Here is a 13,169-nt window from a genome sequence, read left to right as displayed (position 1 = left end):
CTCCCACCTTTAAAACCGCCCTGTTCCTGAGGGCTGGCCCGAAGCCACTATTCCCATCAATTCGTGTGAAGGGTGAGGTGAATGTTACCAGACCACTTCTTCTAGAGTTCATATCCCACGCTTCCATCATACGCCTGGAGATCCCATAAAGTACACTGGTTTGGCCCTCTGGAATCTGGGCAGGCAGGGTTACTTCCGGAAGTGCTCCCCAGCTATAGCCTGTTCTGAAACCAGTCGGCCAAAACACAAACCTGAGCCGCCAAATAATAGTTTAGTATATCTGGGCAGGCCAGCCTTTGCCTATCCTTGGGAGCCACCATTCTCCTGTGGCCAATCCAAGCCTTCTTGCCCCCCCAGATAAACCTAAAAACCATCTTCTGGAGGGCACGCTGCTTCTCCCCAGGGTTCGATATAAGAACATCCTGAAAAGATAGAGGATCTTCGGGAGAATGGTCATCTTGATCACTTTTTGCCACCCTAACCACAACATCTTTAGCCTACTGCATCCATACAAATGTTTCTGGACTTCCCAAAATAGGGCCAGGTAGTTAGCACCCTCCAATGTCCATCCTCTACTAGTTATGTTAATACTCAAGTACCGCAGAGTCCTCTTCACCTTCACCTGCCTAAATGGGGTTAAGTGTTGCAGCTGCAGCATGGTGTCTGTGGTGCCTGTGATATTGAAGAGCTCAGATTTACTAGCATTAATTCTAAATCTCAACATTTTTCCTGATCTTTCGAGTTCCCCCATGACTGCCCTAAGGGAGTTTACGAGTTTAGTTAAGGAGAGGAGGACGGCATCTGCGAATAAGCGGATTTCATTCACACCCTTGCCTACCAATACTCCCTTAATATGCTCTGACTTCCTGATATGCGAAGGGCTCCATCACTAAGGCAAACAAAATAGGGAACAAAGGGCACCCCTGCCGCGTGCCTCTAACCAAAGAAATGGAATCTATGAGGACTCCATTTACCTTGACCCTAGCTTTTGGGGCGGCATAATTTGCCATAATCGTCCTGACTATATTGGAGCCAAGGCTGACCTTGTGCAACACCTTTTCTAGAAAGGACCAGTTGACTCGGTTGAATGCCTTTTTGGCATCTAAGGCTAGTAAGACCATGTTCTCTTTCCCCCAGTGTACCCCGTCTATCAGTGAGGAGATTTTCCTAATGTTATCCGCGGCCCCCTGTTGGGTACAAACCCTGTCTGGTCCGCATCAATTAGGAACTGCATAAATGGGGCCAAACAGTTAGTTAGTATTTTGGTGAAGATTTTCATGCCTACATTAAGCGAAGATATGGGTCTATAAGACGCACATTGGGCTAGGTCTTTACCGGGCTTACAGATCAGCACTATTTGGGTCTTGGTCATTGATTCAGCCACTAGTACACCCTGATCTCTTATCCAGTTAAAAAGATGTAATAGTAGGTCCACAAGCAAGTGTGCCATGCTCTTATAAAAGGCTATCGACAGCCCATCTGGCCCTGGGCTCTTATCCCCCCCATGCTTTTGATGGCATTCAGGTTCTTCTGCTTTTCTATAGGCCTTTCCAACCACATCCTATTTCTCTCAGGGATGACTGGCATAGTTACTGCCTCTAAATAAGCCTCTTGGTGACTCCCTTCAATCCAGTTCCCACGAAGAGTGTATGATAGAACTCCTGGAATGCCCTGCGCTTATATTCTGCACTCCCCCCCCCCCCCAATCATCCAATATCTGCTGGATAAAGCTCCTCCCCTTGCTCCCTGCCTATTGGCCAACAGCCTGCCGCTTTATCACCCATCTCATAAAATCTTTGTTTGGTTCTTAGCAGTATTTGCCCTGCCTTGTCCACCCTTAACATATGAAGCCTTCTTAACATATCCCTTCTTGCTTTGAGCTCCCTTTACCCTCGCCTACTGTCCACAGTCTTACACCACTTCTCCAGCTTTTCAATTTACCCAAGCCGCTCAAGCTCCTGCTGCAACCTACTCTTATGACATGCTGCCGCTGATTATATCAAACTCCCCTGGCCACTGCTTTTAAAGCATCCCATTGAGTATCTAGCAATGTGTTGCCCCTCTAATTGAGATCCAAGTAGTCCACAAGGGCCTTTTCAAGATTCTCCCTTACCAGCTTGTCCTGTATTAGGAGCTCATTGAGTCTCCACATTGGAAGTGGGTGTAGTTTCCCCTCTAGCCTCACGTCCAGCAAGACCGGCGAGTAGTAGGACATCGTACTAGTATGGATGCTACACACCTGGACATCTCAAAGAGATGCCACCGAGAGGTAGACTCGAGTAGGACTGGTGAACCCCTGAGTAGTGGGTGTAGTCCCTCTGTCCTGGGTGCCAGTGCCTCCACACGTCCACCATACCAATCTCCCCCAGGGCGGTTTTACCTTTCCCCGTAATCTCTTCCAAATGTGGGTACTTAGAGGCCAAAGATCTGTCCTTATCCCCTTCCATCATGGCGTTGCAATCCCCTGCTATCAGGCATATCCCATCCCCATAACTCTCCAAAACCTGTAGCAGTTTAACATGAATTGTTCCTGTCCTCTATTTGGTGTGTCGATGGCGGCTACCGTCACTATGGTGCCACCAATGGACCCTTTGACAATGACAAAGCATTCCTCCCTATCTTTGGTGAGATTCTCAACTCTGAAATTGACACGCTTAAAAATTTAAATCGCTGCCCCTGTGTGTTTGGTGGATGCACTAGAGTGAAACTGCAACAAAAGGTCCTGACACCGTAATCTGTTCTGATCTCTAAGCAGTAGGTGGGTTTCCTGCAGCACAGCTATATCCGCCCCCTCCCACTTCAACTCCCTTAGCAAGTGCACCCGCTTGTTTGGCGCATTGAGTGCCTGCACATTTCCTGACCACAGCTTGATTATGCTCTGGCATTTACTCAGAGAGAAATAGACCCCCTCCAAATCGGTTCAGGCCCTTCGCTTTCCCACCAGCCAGGACACCTAACCCCCCTCCTGTACCCCACACCCTTCCCTACCATGCCCAACAACATTTCCCTTTCCCTCCCCCTTTTCCTCCCTCATCAGAGACTTCCTCCCCTAGTACAGACCATTCCAGCGAAGGACCAATAGACAATTCCCCCCTACGCGCCCCTCACCAGCTCAGCACCCGCTCCTCCTTGGTACTCCCCTATAGAGTGTGCCCTCATTGTGAACCCTTCCAAAGCACAACTGATCCCTTAACATGGAACTAACCAACCATCAACAATTAACAATGCTCCCCAATGACTCCTAACTTTACCTGCGTCAGCACACCTCAGCTCAATTCACTTTCATGCTAATTCCACCGCTCCCAGTCGCCCTGACATAATTCGCTCAAAGATTCCACACTCCTTCAGCACTGTCTCCCCTTCGGCCTCTTGCTCCAACCTTCGTCCCTCCTCTCCTCAGAGGCTCTTTCTAGCTTTCCGCCCTCCTCCATTCCTCCCAGGTCAAGACCCAGGAAGCAGGCTCCCTCCTCCACTGTGAAGACCGTGACCACTTTGTCCTACCATTTAAACTGCAATCCAAACAGGTAGGTCCAGCAATATCTTTTTCCGTTCACATTCAGTTTCGCAGTAAGTGGTCTCATGGCACTGGTTTATGCTAAGGTTCGCTGTGTAACATCTTGGAAGATTTGGACCGACGATCCCTTAAAGTCTATGGGCCTCATCACATGTTTGGTGGTAATCCGGCGCAATTTCCGCTGAGCGGAAATAGCGTTACTGCAGTGTCGTGTTGTGGAATTAGCACTGCATCACAACCTGGCGTGAATGTGTGCCCGACTCTGGCGGGAACGCTATTAGAACCCGGCAGAAATTGCGCCAAAATAAAGGTTACAGCTGGAAAATCAGCACTAATAGCGCTACTGCCGGCGACCTTGGCGGTATTAGCACTGCCGGAAATTGCGTCATTGGCGGAACAGGAAGAATTGCCATGCCCATTTTGAAAAACACAATCTATCAAATATCTTCACTTTCTGCAGTCATCCGGACCTGGAAACACGCCAGAATGTCTCAGGAGAGGATCAGAAGCAAGGTGACTGATAATCGACTCGGAAAACCAGAGTTTATCGAGGGTGAGCTGGTGGTCCTGACCGATGATGTTGTTGCTCACACTGATGAGCTATATGGCATGAGGCAAAGCAAAACATCAGCACAGCGCAGGAGAGCCATCTGGCATGCCATCAGCCAGAAAGTGACAGCTGTGGCCAGTGTCCTCTGTGATGGGGAGGACTGTCGCAAATGCTGGAATGATGTCAGGGTGCGTGGACTGCTGTTCCAAGACCGCCACAGGAGGAGGAACTGTGGAGCCACTGGTCTTAATCACCTGGGAGTAAATGTGCAGCACAATGCTGGATATGGAGGGTATCGAGGGAGTCAGAGGTGCGGAGGTGGGTGCCAGCAGCCAAGAGGCAGGAGGTGAGTCCACCACCCCCCATCACAAGTGCATGCACAAATGACAGTTTAGCATAAGATGCCCCAGTGGACAAAGACGGATGTCATCAGACCCAGTAGCCGGGCATTGCAACAGAGTGCAGTGAGAGGGGCACAGCAGCCATGGGGCAGGGTGGCAAGTGACCTATCCAAGTGCCATGCACACCACACCCCTGTTGGTGCACCCTGTGCCAGCGGGACTGTGGTGCATGAGCAACCATGACACCGTACAGCAGTCACACCAGCATATTGTGGACCCAGTTGGTCAGTCCCTTGTTGGCATTGCAGACGAGACACAGGGAAGCACACGTCCCCCTCACCGACATGGGCTCAGTTTGCCAATAACTGTACACAACAGTGTAACCCTGCTGGCTGCACAGCAGTGCCCCAAAGAGCCATGCCATTGCCATGGAGTAATCCACCACACCCACCCCCACAAGCTCGGAACCACTTGGGGAGGGATGTGGGTGCATGAAGGACCACAAGCATGCATGCCAAACATCAGCTCCCCCAGCATGGACACCCTGCCCGGCCCACACAGGCCAAAGGCCATCTGGCCGTGTGTCACACACTCATTGCTGCAACCATCCCTATGATGCTTGACACAAATGCAATATTCCCTGACCAACCATTCCCATCTGCCCAAATGTGCGTGTTCCCACCCTGTACCATAGCAAAGGTGCATTGCATGCCAACACACATGGTGGAACCATACCTGACAACATTTTCTATGTCCCCTACAGGCACTCATGCATCGCCAGAGGTATCTGAGGAGGATGAGGGGGCAGGCCCATCTGGGAGTGGTGCATCCAGGCCCTCAAGGTCCACCACCACCACCACCGCAACCCCGCAAAGGCGCAGACAATCCACGCCAAGGCAGATGTCCCGCTGTGAGACACTGCAACCAGCAGGGCCAAGCTTACGTCCACCCGAAAGCGCACCAGAACCCCCGCAAGGCCCACTGCGCCCACTCTTGCAACTTGACAGTCTGATACGGAGGCCACACCTCCAGGCCAGGCGACTGTGGAAACACAGGGGGACACCAGCCCGGTGTCACCACATGCAGAAGGGCCACAGACGCCTGGGCACCATCATCGCTGGCAGCGTACCCCAACACCTGAAAGCCCTCATCGCTGGTAGCGTAGCCCAACACCTGAAACCCCTCATCACTGGCAGCATGCCCACTCCCCAGAATGGCCTCGCCGCCTGCATCGTGCTCACACACCTGAGCCCAATGCTGACACCCCATCCTATGGCTCCCCTAATGACAGTCCCAGCCCACTGTACAGCCCCCCTCCCATAACGCACACACCAACAAGCAGCACAGTGCTGAAGGGGCTTGATGAGATGGAGCGGAGACAGAGGGAGGGGGAGGCGATAGGGCACACACTCTCTGAACACTTGCAGGCCATACGCGACAGCATCCAAGATGCCACCCGCAGGATTGTGCGAGTCATCGCAAAGAACCGGGCAGAGACAACTGCTAGTACAGTCCTGACACTATACGCCCAGAGGGTCAGGGAGAAGACCGAAGGTGTCTCAGCACTTGCAGAGGCCATCCACTAGTGAATGGAGGTCCAACGCCAACAGATGCAGTGGCCAGGCTCCATCCCTTCCACTTCTACCACTCTCACAGATGAATCACAACAGGACAGGCTGAGACATCAGTCACAGCGCCTTCAGTGCCCAAGATCACCAGGAGCTAGCAGGGGGGGGAAGAGACCACAGTTGTAATGATCTCTGAGACACTAATTGCCATGAGTGGCCATGCTGGAGGAGTTGGCGGTGGGAGGCGGGAGGGGGGATAGTGTGCTGGGGAGTTGGTGGTGGGAGGCGTGAAGGAGAATAGTGTGCTGGGGAGTTGGTGGTGGGAGGTAGGAGCGGGAATAGTGTGCTGAGGAGTTGGTGGGAGGCGGGAGGGGGGATAGTGTGCTGGAGAGTTTGTGGTGGAAGGTGGGAGGGGGATAGTGTGCTAGGCAGTTGGTGGTGGGAGACGGAGGAGGGATAGTGTGCTGGGGAGTTGGTGGTAGCAAGTGGGAGGAGGGATTGTTGGGGCACTTCATTACATTAAAACCGTTGAACTTCATCAAATGGAAGACATTCCTGATTGTGTCATTGTCGTGTTTTGTCACACAGCTGTGTATGGCTTGCGCCATCTGAAAGTGCCATAGGAAATTGTCTATCAGTCCCTGGCGGGTCAATCTTCCATCCCTGACGTCATCTCTGGCAATGTGTGCATTTGCCTCTGCCCACATGCACTGCATCCTCATGTTCTGGCGGTGGCATGTCCATGCCAGGGGGTAACGGAACATTCCTCTTCAGGCAGATATTGCGAAGCATGGCCCACCAAGCACAATTTTACCCACTTTCTCTAGAGCGTACATCAGGGCTCCACCGGTACGGTTGAGGTAGCGGAAAGGTGCCTTCAGAAGGCCGAAGGTACGCTCGATGCACACACGGGTCCTGCTGTGAGCGTGGTTGTAGGCATTATCTTGCAGTGTTTGTGGATCACCACAGGGGTCATTAGCCAGGGCAGCTGTGGGTATCCAGAGTCACCTGCATGGGGGAGGCTTACACAATATCAGGGCAATGGACAGCTCTTGCATGCAAATGAGCCTTCATTTCAGGTCATGTGTCGAATCTATGTCTGTGCATGCTGTGTCACTCATGTCCGCATTGTTTCTGCTTCACATGCATCCTGTTCCCTTGCAGCATTTGTTACGTAAGGTGTATGTCGGAGACATGTGCAGCTGACATGGTGGCTGTCATGTGGCAGTGTATTTCCACTGTGCATGTGGCATGCTGGGTTTCCCATGGGCCCTCCCTGAGCATCTGGGGCCGACGGGACGCCATTGTGGGCTGGGTGTACATGGGTGCATGGCTGTGGTACTGGCAGGGTTGTTGTTGTGTGAGGCGATGTGGCCATTTGTCAGCATTGCTTTGGTAAGTGCATGTTGCATTGTGGTACCTGTAGTCATGTTGGTGTTTATAGTTGCTACTGTATGCGTACATCAGCTTCTCCATGAAGGTAAGTACGACATGTGCATGCTCCCTATCTTGTGTTGTGATGTTCGTGCGGCAGGTGGTTGAGTACGGATTTCGCACTGGAATGAAAGCTCATAGCTGGGGGGCCCCCACTGTTATGCCGCCCCATCGCCTAGTGCCTCTTTCATTCTCCAGGTGGGTGAATAATAAGTCCACCAATGTGCCACGCACTGCGAAAGAGGTTGCCTGATGCAGGGTGGTGTGCTGAAGGCCCCTGAGTGCACCATCAACTGCCTTCCTTTATTGGTACTCACTGCCTCTCCAGCCCATGGGGTTCTGGCTTCCTACAACGTGCACCCTCGTTGCCAGCCAGAGCCTTCTTTGTGCCTCACTTCCCAGGACCTGTCTTCCCAGGGTCTATGGAGATCACGGAGCACCTGCCCTGCGGTCCGCTTCCTTAGCTGTACCTGATGGGCTCCACTATGAGAGCTCCCCTTCATTTCCTTCCCATGCCAAGCAGGGGGTACCTCGCTGACCGCTTGTTGATGGGCCGGGAAGCGGTTTGCAGCTTCAGCAGGAGACTGCCTCCAGCGCCCTTACTCCGCTGCTTCCCACGCCTCCTCCATCTACAGTTGGCAGGATCACATAGCGACTGCCGCGGTCCGGACCCTCCTCCTACCACACCAACATGCAGCAGGGACGCTTGGGTTACCCATCACCGGCCGCTGCATGCATGCCCGGTGCTCCCTGTTCTCTGCAATGAGTCGGGCTACACTGCTGCACTCTGGGTTACATTTACTCAGTCTCATAGCAGGCCTAGGGGAAGGCGGAACGGAACTGATCACAGCCCGTCTGCTCCATCGGCCATCTTGGCCACACCCCTCTAGCAGGCTATACACTTGGCTATACACTTTTGTTTGTAATATGTGGCAAATTGAATATGTGTAGTGTAAGAATTAAGCCATTCTTTGAACTGAGTTCATTCAAGGAGCCTTCCCAAATCATGAAGCCATCACCAATAAATCTCTTCTAAAGTTTAATGTTTTGTCTGAATAGATTACTATCTGCTATTGCGAATAGTCTTTCTTTCATATCCATCATACAAAAACTACCAAAACTGGGACATTTAGATGTATGATGGTTGGTGTATATGGAAACATATTGATTTTCACTTCTGAATGTATATGAATTTTTGCACGAATTATGTTATGAGAAGCAAAAATATATTTTCAAATAAATAACATTAAAAAAGTTATAATGTTGAGAAAAGGTGTCAGGTCTTGTTGATTTTTAAATTTGAATTAGTAAATTGAACAAATGCAGATTTTATTTTATGTTTCTAACAAGTAGCAAACACTCCGCTGGTCCAAACGCTCTGTATGGAATAGCCTTACATGTTGCCCCTAGCTTTACATGGCCGCAGCATACACAGACTGCCTGAAATAAAGATACACAGCTGCAGTGTGGCCCCCATTGGTCTTTAATTATCATTGACGAACACCAAATATTGCAATAATAATGGCCCACTTCCACGAGTCGTGAAGGAAGCTTGTGTACGGAATGCCCCAATGGGACAGCGCAAACATAGTGTATTATAAGAGCAGTTGCAAGATTTGAAAATGAGGGGGTCGGGCTAGTTATTATCGTTTCATACGGCTTTATTTTAAATTAAAGAAAAATGCCTAACTGTCCCCATTGCTATGAGGGATTTCCCCTGCCTAACAAACTAAACTAATGGTGCTTGTCAATTGTCCAAATAAAAAATGTGTCCTCAGTCCGACAACCTAACCCCTATCTGGCCCTACCACTAGTCAGAAAAACTTAACCTAAAAATAGGCCAGAGCACTAGCCTTTCCACTCTAGCTTCGTCTAGCCGACGTTACTTGGGTTACTTTCCAATGTTATTTGTCATTCTAGCGTGGCTTTCAACTATTCGTCAAAACAAAGTTTTCAATCCTCTCTTCATGTTCTTTACAAAAAGTTTTAAGTCTTCCCAAAAAGACAATAGTTCAAGTTCCTTAAAAGGAAAAATAAATGATTCTCGTATCACGATCCCAGCTCCAGATGTTGTCTTTCAATTGGTCCTTGGTTTATGAGTAAGTCATTGAACCCTGCAGGTTCCTGGCCTTCGAAATGTTGAAAAATGTTGCTTGTTTTCATAGGGCTCCCCAAAGCCTTCTGGCCATCTGATTGGCTCAACTCAGTGAGTTTCTCCTGGGCATGATCCAATGTCCCGCAATCGTGTGTCTCGGCTCCTGTAACCCTTTTGGATCCTCAAGCTTAATTTAGGATTCGCAAATTGAATCCTCCAGGTTCCCGGCTTTTCAAGTGAGATATAATAATTATTGCATCTATTTATATGCTGAACCAGTTTGTGCGTTCCGTTTTTCCCCCCCATGTTCGTTTTATGGTTTTGTTTTGATGTTTGTAAATTCTGACATACCAAATTGCCATTGACCGAAGCATGTTCAATAAAGTTTTCCACTTAGTCACTAACGTGTGTAAATGGTACCTTTTTTTATCCATGCATTACCTCCCGTAATTTCAAATGTACATTGATGTTTCTATATCTGGCCATCACTTACCACTGCTTATTTTTTCCTCTCAGATAGTACTGGTGTACCTTACCGGATCACGCCTGCGCTCAACTCCATCAAGAGGCTACAGCCGCTCTTTGGATGAAGGCATAGAGCCCAACCTGGGCAAACTCACACCAACTAGCTCTGTGGAATTCCATTCCACTCCAACTGGAATGACAGCCTCCTACCAGTTGAATCCTGCTCTCGGCGGGATAAACCCACTGTCAAAATACTGAAAACAGTTGGAGATACTCATTAGATAATAATAAAGAGGTCATATTCTTATTTATTAACCAGATTCAACGGTTTCATTTTTTTATTTTTAAATAGCATTTCGGACAAAGAGCCAAATGGCTTCAGAGGAAGCTCGAATGTGCGTTTCGAGTTACACAAGTGGGGCAGAAGGAAAAGAAAGGTCCTTTTTTAAGAATATTAAAATACAAATTGTTGGTCAAACAGTAGCCTACACAGGTTGTGTATGTGACGACTCACCTCAGAGTAAATAGAGGCATGTCAGGAGAGGGCTGGGTGTGTGGGCGTAAGACAAATGACAGGTTTGTACTTCCAGTCTAGGCTTGGGGTATGCATGCTCCTTTAACTTTGCTTGAATAAACTAATAGGACTTGGTTTGAAAAACTTCAAAGTCGACTTTGTATCACAATCGACTCTTGTTGAGTATCTACTCATAAGTGGTCTGAGTGAAACAAGGGTACTGTTTATTATCAATCCAACTTCTATTATCACAAATGTTTCTAGTTTTTCAAAATATGAGTGCCTATTTATTTAGCCTAGGGCGTGCATTGAGGCATCTCTTTTGTCCATCTAGTTCTTACGTTCACATGTCTGCTCAATCAGTATTTATGCAATTTGAAGTGCCCAATGTTGTTTTCAAATAAAGGCCGAAGTAAGACCCTGCTGTTTGCAATTGGAGTAAAACACTTGAAACAAAGAATGTGTGATGATGCCGGGTCACAGAGAAATGTGCGTGCTATCTTTATAAATAAGGTGACATGCACCTTTGTCTGCATCATGCAACTAAAACAAGTATGGCTTCTACACTTTTTAATATGCATGACTTTTTGAGGATCATCTTTAAATGCTGAAGCAATTATCATTATAGATAGAAAGCAGAGCTTCAAGCCTCATGCTCCCTCATACACTGAAATAACTTCATATCAAAAGACTTCCCATTGGCGGGTTGTACTTTTTAGGTATGATCTGCCTGCTTACCCATCCCCCTCCCTCCGACTCCTGAGAAATCCAGTAAACATCCATTGGTCTCCTCTGCCTTTTCTGTAGGTGACTGTTCTGGACCATAGGGCCCACTAAAATCCCCAAAACAACGACCTTATGTACAAACCTATAGTGTATGTAAAACTATACCTCGGACCATCTCCCGGGGTGTCTGCTTACAGTCACAGTGTCTCCAAGAGGTCATGGAGACAAACAGCTGGAAACCATGGTAATGCTGTAAGACAATAGTGGATGTTGTGAAAGTCTCACATTTTGCAAACATTGATATATCAACCGTATGTTTTTTCTTGAAGAATGCTAGTCTCCCCTTAATAGGAATCAATAATGACCAAGTTGAGCAGTGTCCTAAAAACGAATGGGCCAGTAAAGTAAATTCTACAAGTAGGCTGTTTTGATCCCTGTCAAACATTGTATTACTCCTTGCTAACTGCTTTGGAACTGCCTGCACCAAAGGCATCCCTGGAAAAATCATGTGTAAAAAGATCGTTGTCCCATTCAAACTTTTAGATTGGCCTTATGAACATTGCGTGCCTCTTCGCACCTGTTCTGCTTTTCCTCGCCAAGGTGAAATTATTACCATCCCTTTTTCACTCATGTAGCATTGATTTTACTTGATTTCTATTCCCACTTGTCTACTGTAGAACAATTTATATTGGGTGTTTCTCTCTGACAAGGTAAATAAGAGGTCAGCTGTGGGTGTTCTGCACTGAAACTATAGAAATCACATATTGTGGACACCTTCGTCTTCTGTGATGGGCTGTAACTGATGATGCATCTTCAGTTGATGTCCATGCAGAGACCAGTACAGCAGGCAACAGTCAACTTCATAGCAGGTCCACAGCTATATAAAGTAGGGAAGAGAGTGATAAGGGGAGTGCAGCTCAGCACAGAGGATGGCACTAAAACAGCAATTCCATTAATTATCTGCGTGATGTTCGTCACTCACAATTCAGGGCTTTAAAACAGCCAAATAGGCAAGGCTGTATAACTAGAAACTATGCAGCAGGTGCCTCCAGTCGGGAAAGCTTCAGGTCTTTGGAGCTGAAACCATTCAGTATTTGTTGTACAACTGGTTATGTCACCACCGTGCAGCAGAAGAAACTCCCATTTTGATACCACGGCATATAATTGTAGGATTGCTTGGAGTGGATTTGTCATTCTTGGATACAAATGCTCCAAAACTGTAAACACAATTCCGACAGGTTTGGCAGTCGGGGTAATGTTAACCAAACCCCAGGATGCCTGTACCAAACAACCAGTAAGAGCATTGCTTGAGGCAGACTACAAAATACCACACCACCTCAGCCTCTGCTGGTGCCACAGAGAATGATAAGGCTTAAAATACATTTTTGCCAGATTGAGCTTCTTAGTTTTCTTCAGCTGAAAAGGCAAGGAAGGAGTAGATGAGATCAAAACGTTCCTTCAGTGACTTCATGGAAAAAAGAAAACATGTCTGCCCTGGCACCAAAGCACTTAATTTGAGTCTGAGGGATGATTCATTTGAGTCATCGTCGGGTTTGCAAGATGAATCACTTATCTACTCATACGTCCTGTCCCCTTTCCTCCATACTGCATGCATGAGCATCCCTCGCTAGCGACGAGAACGGAACCTTTTTCACAAGAAATTGTCTTTTCCCCTTTAAATTTAGTTGCACGCGGGGGTACTCCCCTGACTCCGCTGCCACATCTCAGTCCTCTTTTCCGCATCAACGGGAGTGGATCTGCTTCACCTGTGCTGTTGTTGCGGCCCTCCTAATTCCACACGTTTCCAGTCTTCCCCGGGGACATTTGTCCCTCTGTTTTTTATTACTTATTTTTTTCTTCCTTCGTTTATTTAAATTCTAGAAACTTTAACTTACACCGGCCTCTGGTGCTTCACTCCTCCCCGGCGCATGTAGGCCACGACAGGCTTTGGTAGGTGCCCGT

At 48.3% G+C, this 13,169-nt stretch overlaps 1 protein-coding gene across 1 annotated transcript in view; it reads left to right on the top strand.

Moving 5' to 3' along the window:
- SYNGR4 (synaptogyrin 4) overlaps positions 1 to 10,287 on the top strand; it is a 705,695-nt gene extending 695,408 nt beyond the window's left edge. Inside the window, exon 5 of the mRNA XM_069633756.1 lies at positions 10,019 to 10,287. Within this exon, the coding sequence (XP_069489857.1) occupies positions 10,019 to 10,225 (207 nt within the window). The 3' untranslated portion in view covers positions 10,226 to 10,287. The remainder of the gene's footprint in view (positions 1 to 10,018) is intronic.
- Positions 10,288 to 13,169: the final 2,882 nt, after the last annotated feature.

This window comes from Ambystoma mexicanum, chromosome 1q, assembly GCF_040938575.1.
Source record: "Ambystoma mexicanum isolate Mex_15411 chromosome 1q, UKY_AmexF1_1, whole genome shotgun sequence".
NCBI lineage: Eukaryota > Metazoa > Chordata > Amphibia > Caudata > Ambystomatidae > Ambystoma > Ambystoma mexicanum.
Note: the sequence above shows the minus strand (reverse complement) of the source record. Positions and strands in the feature narration are given on the sequence as shown.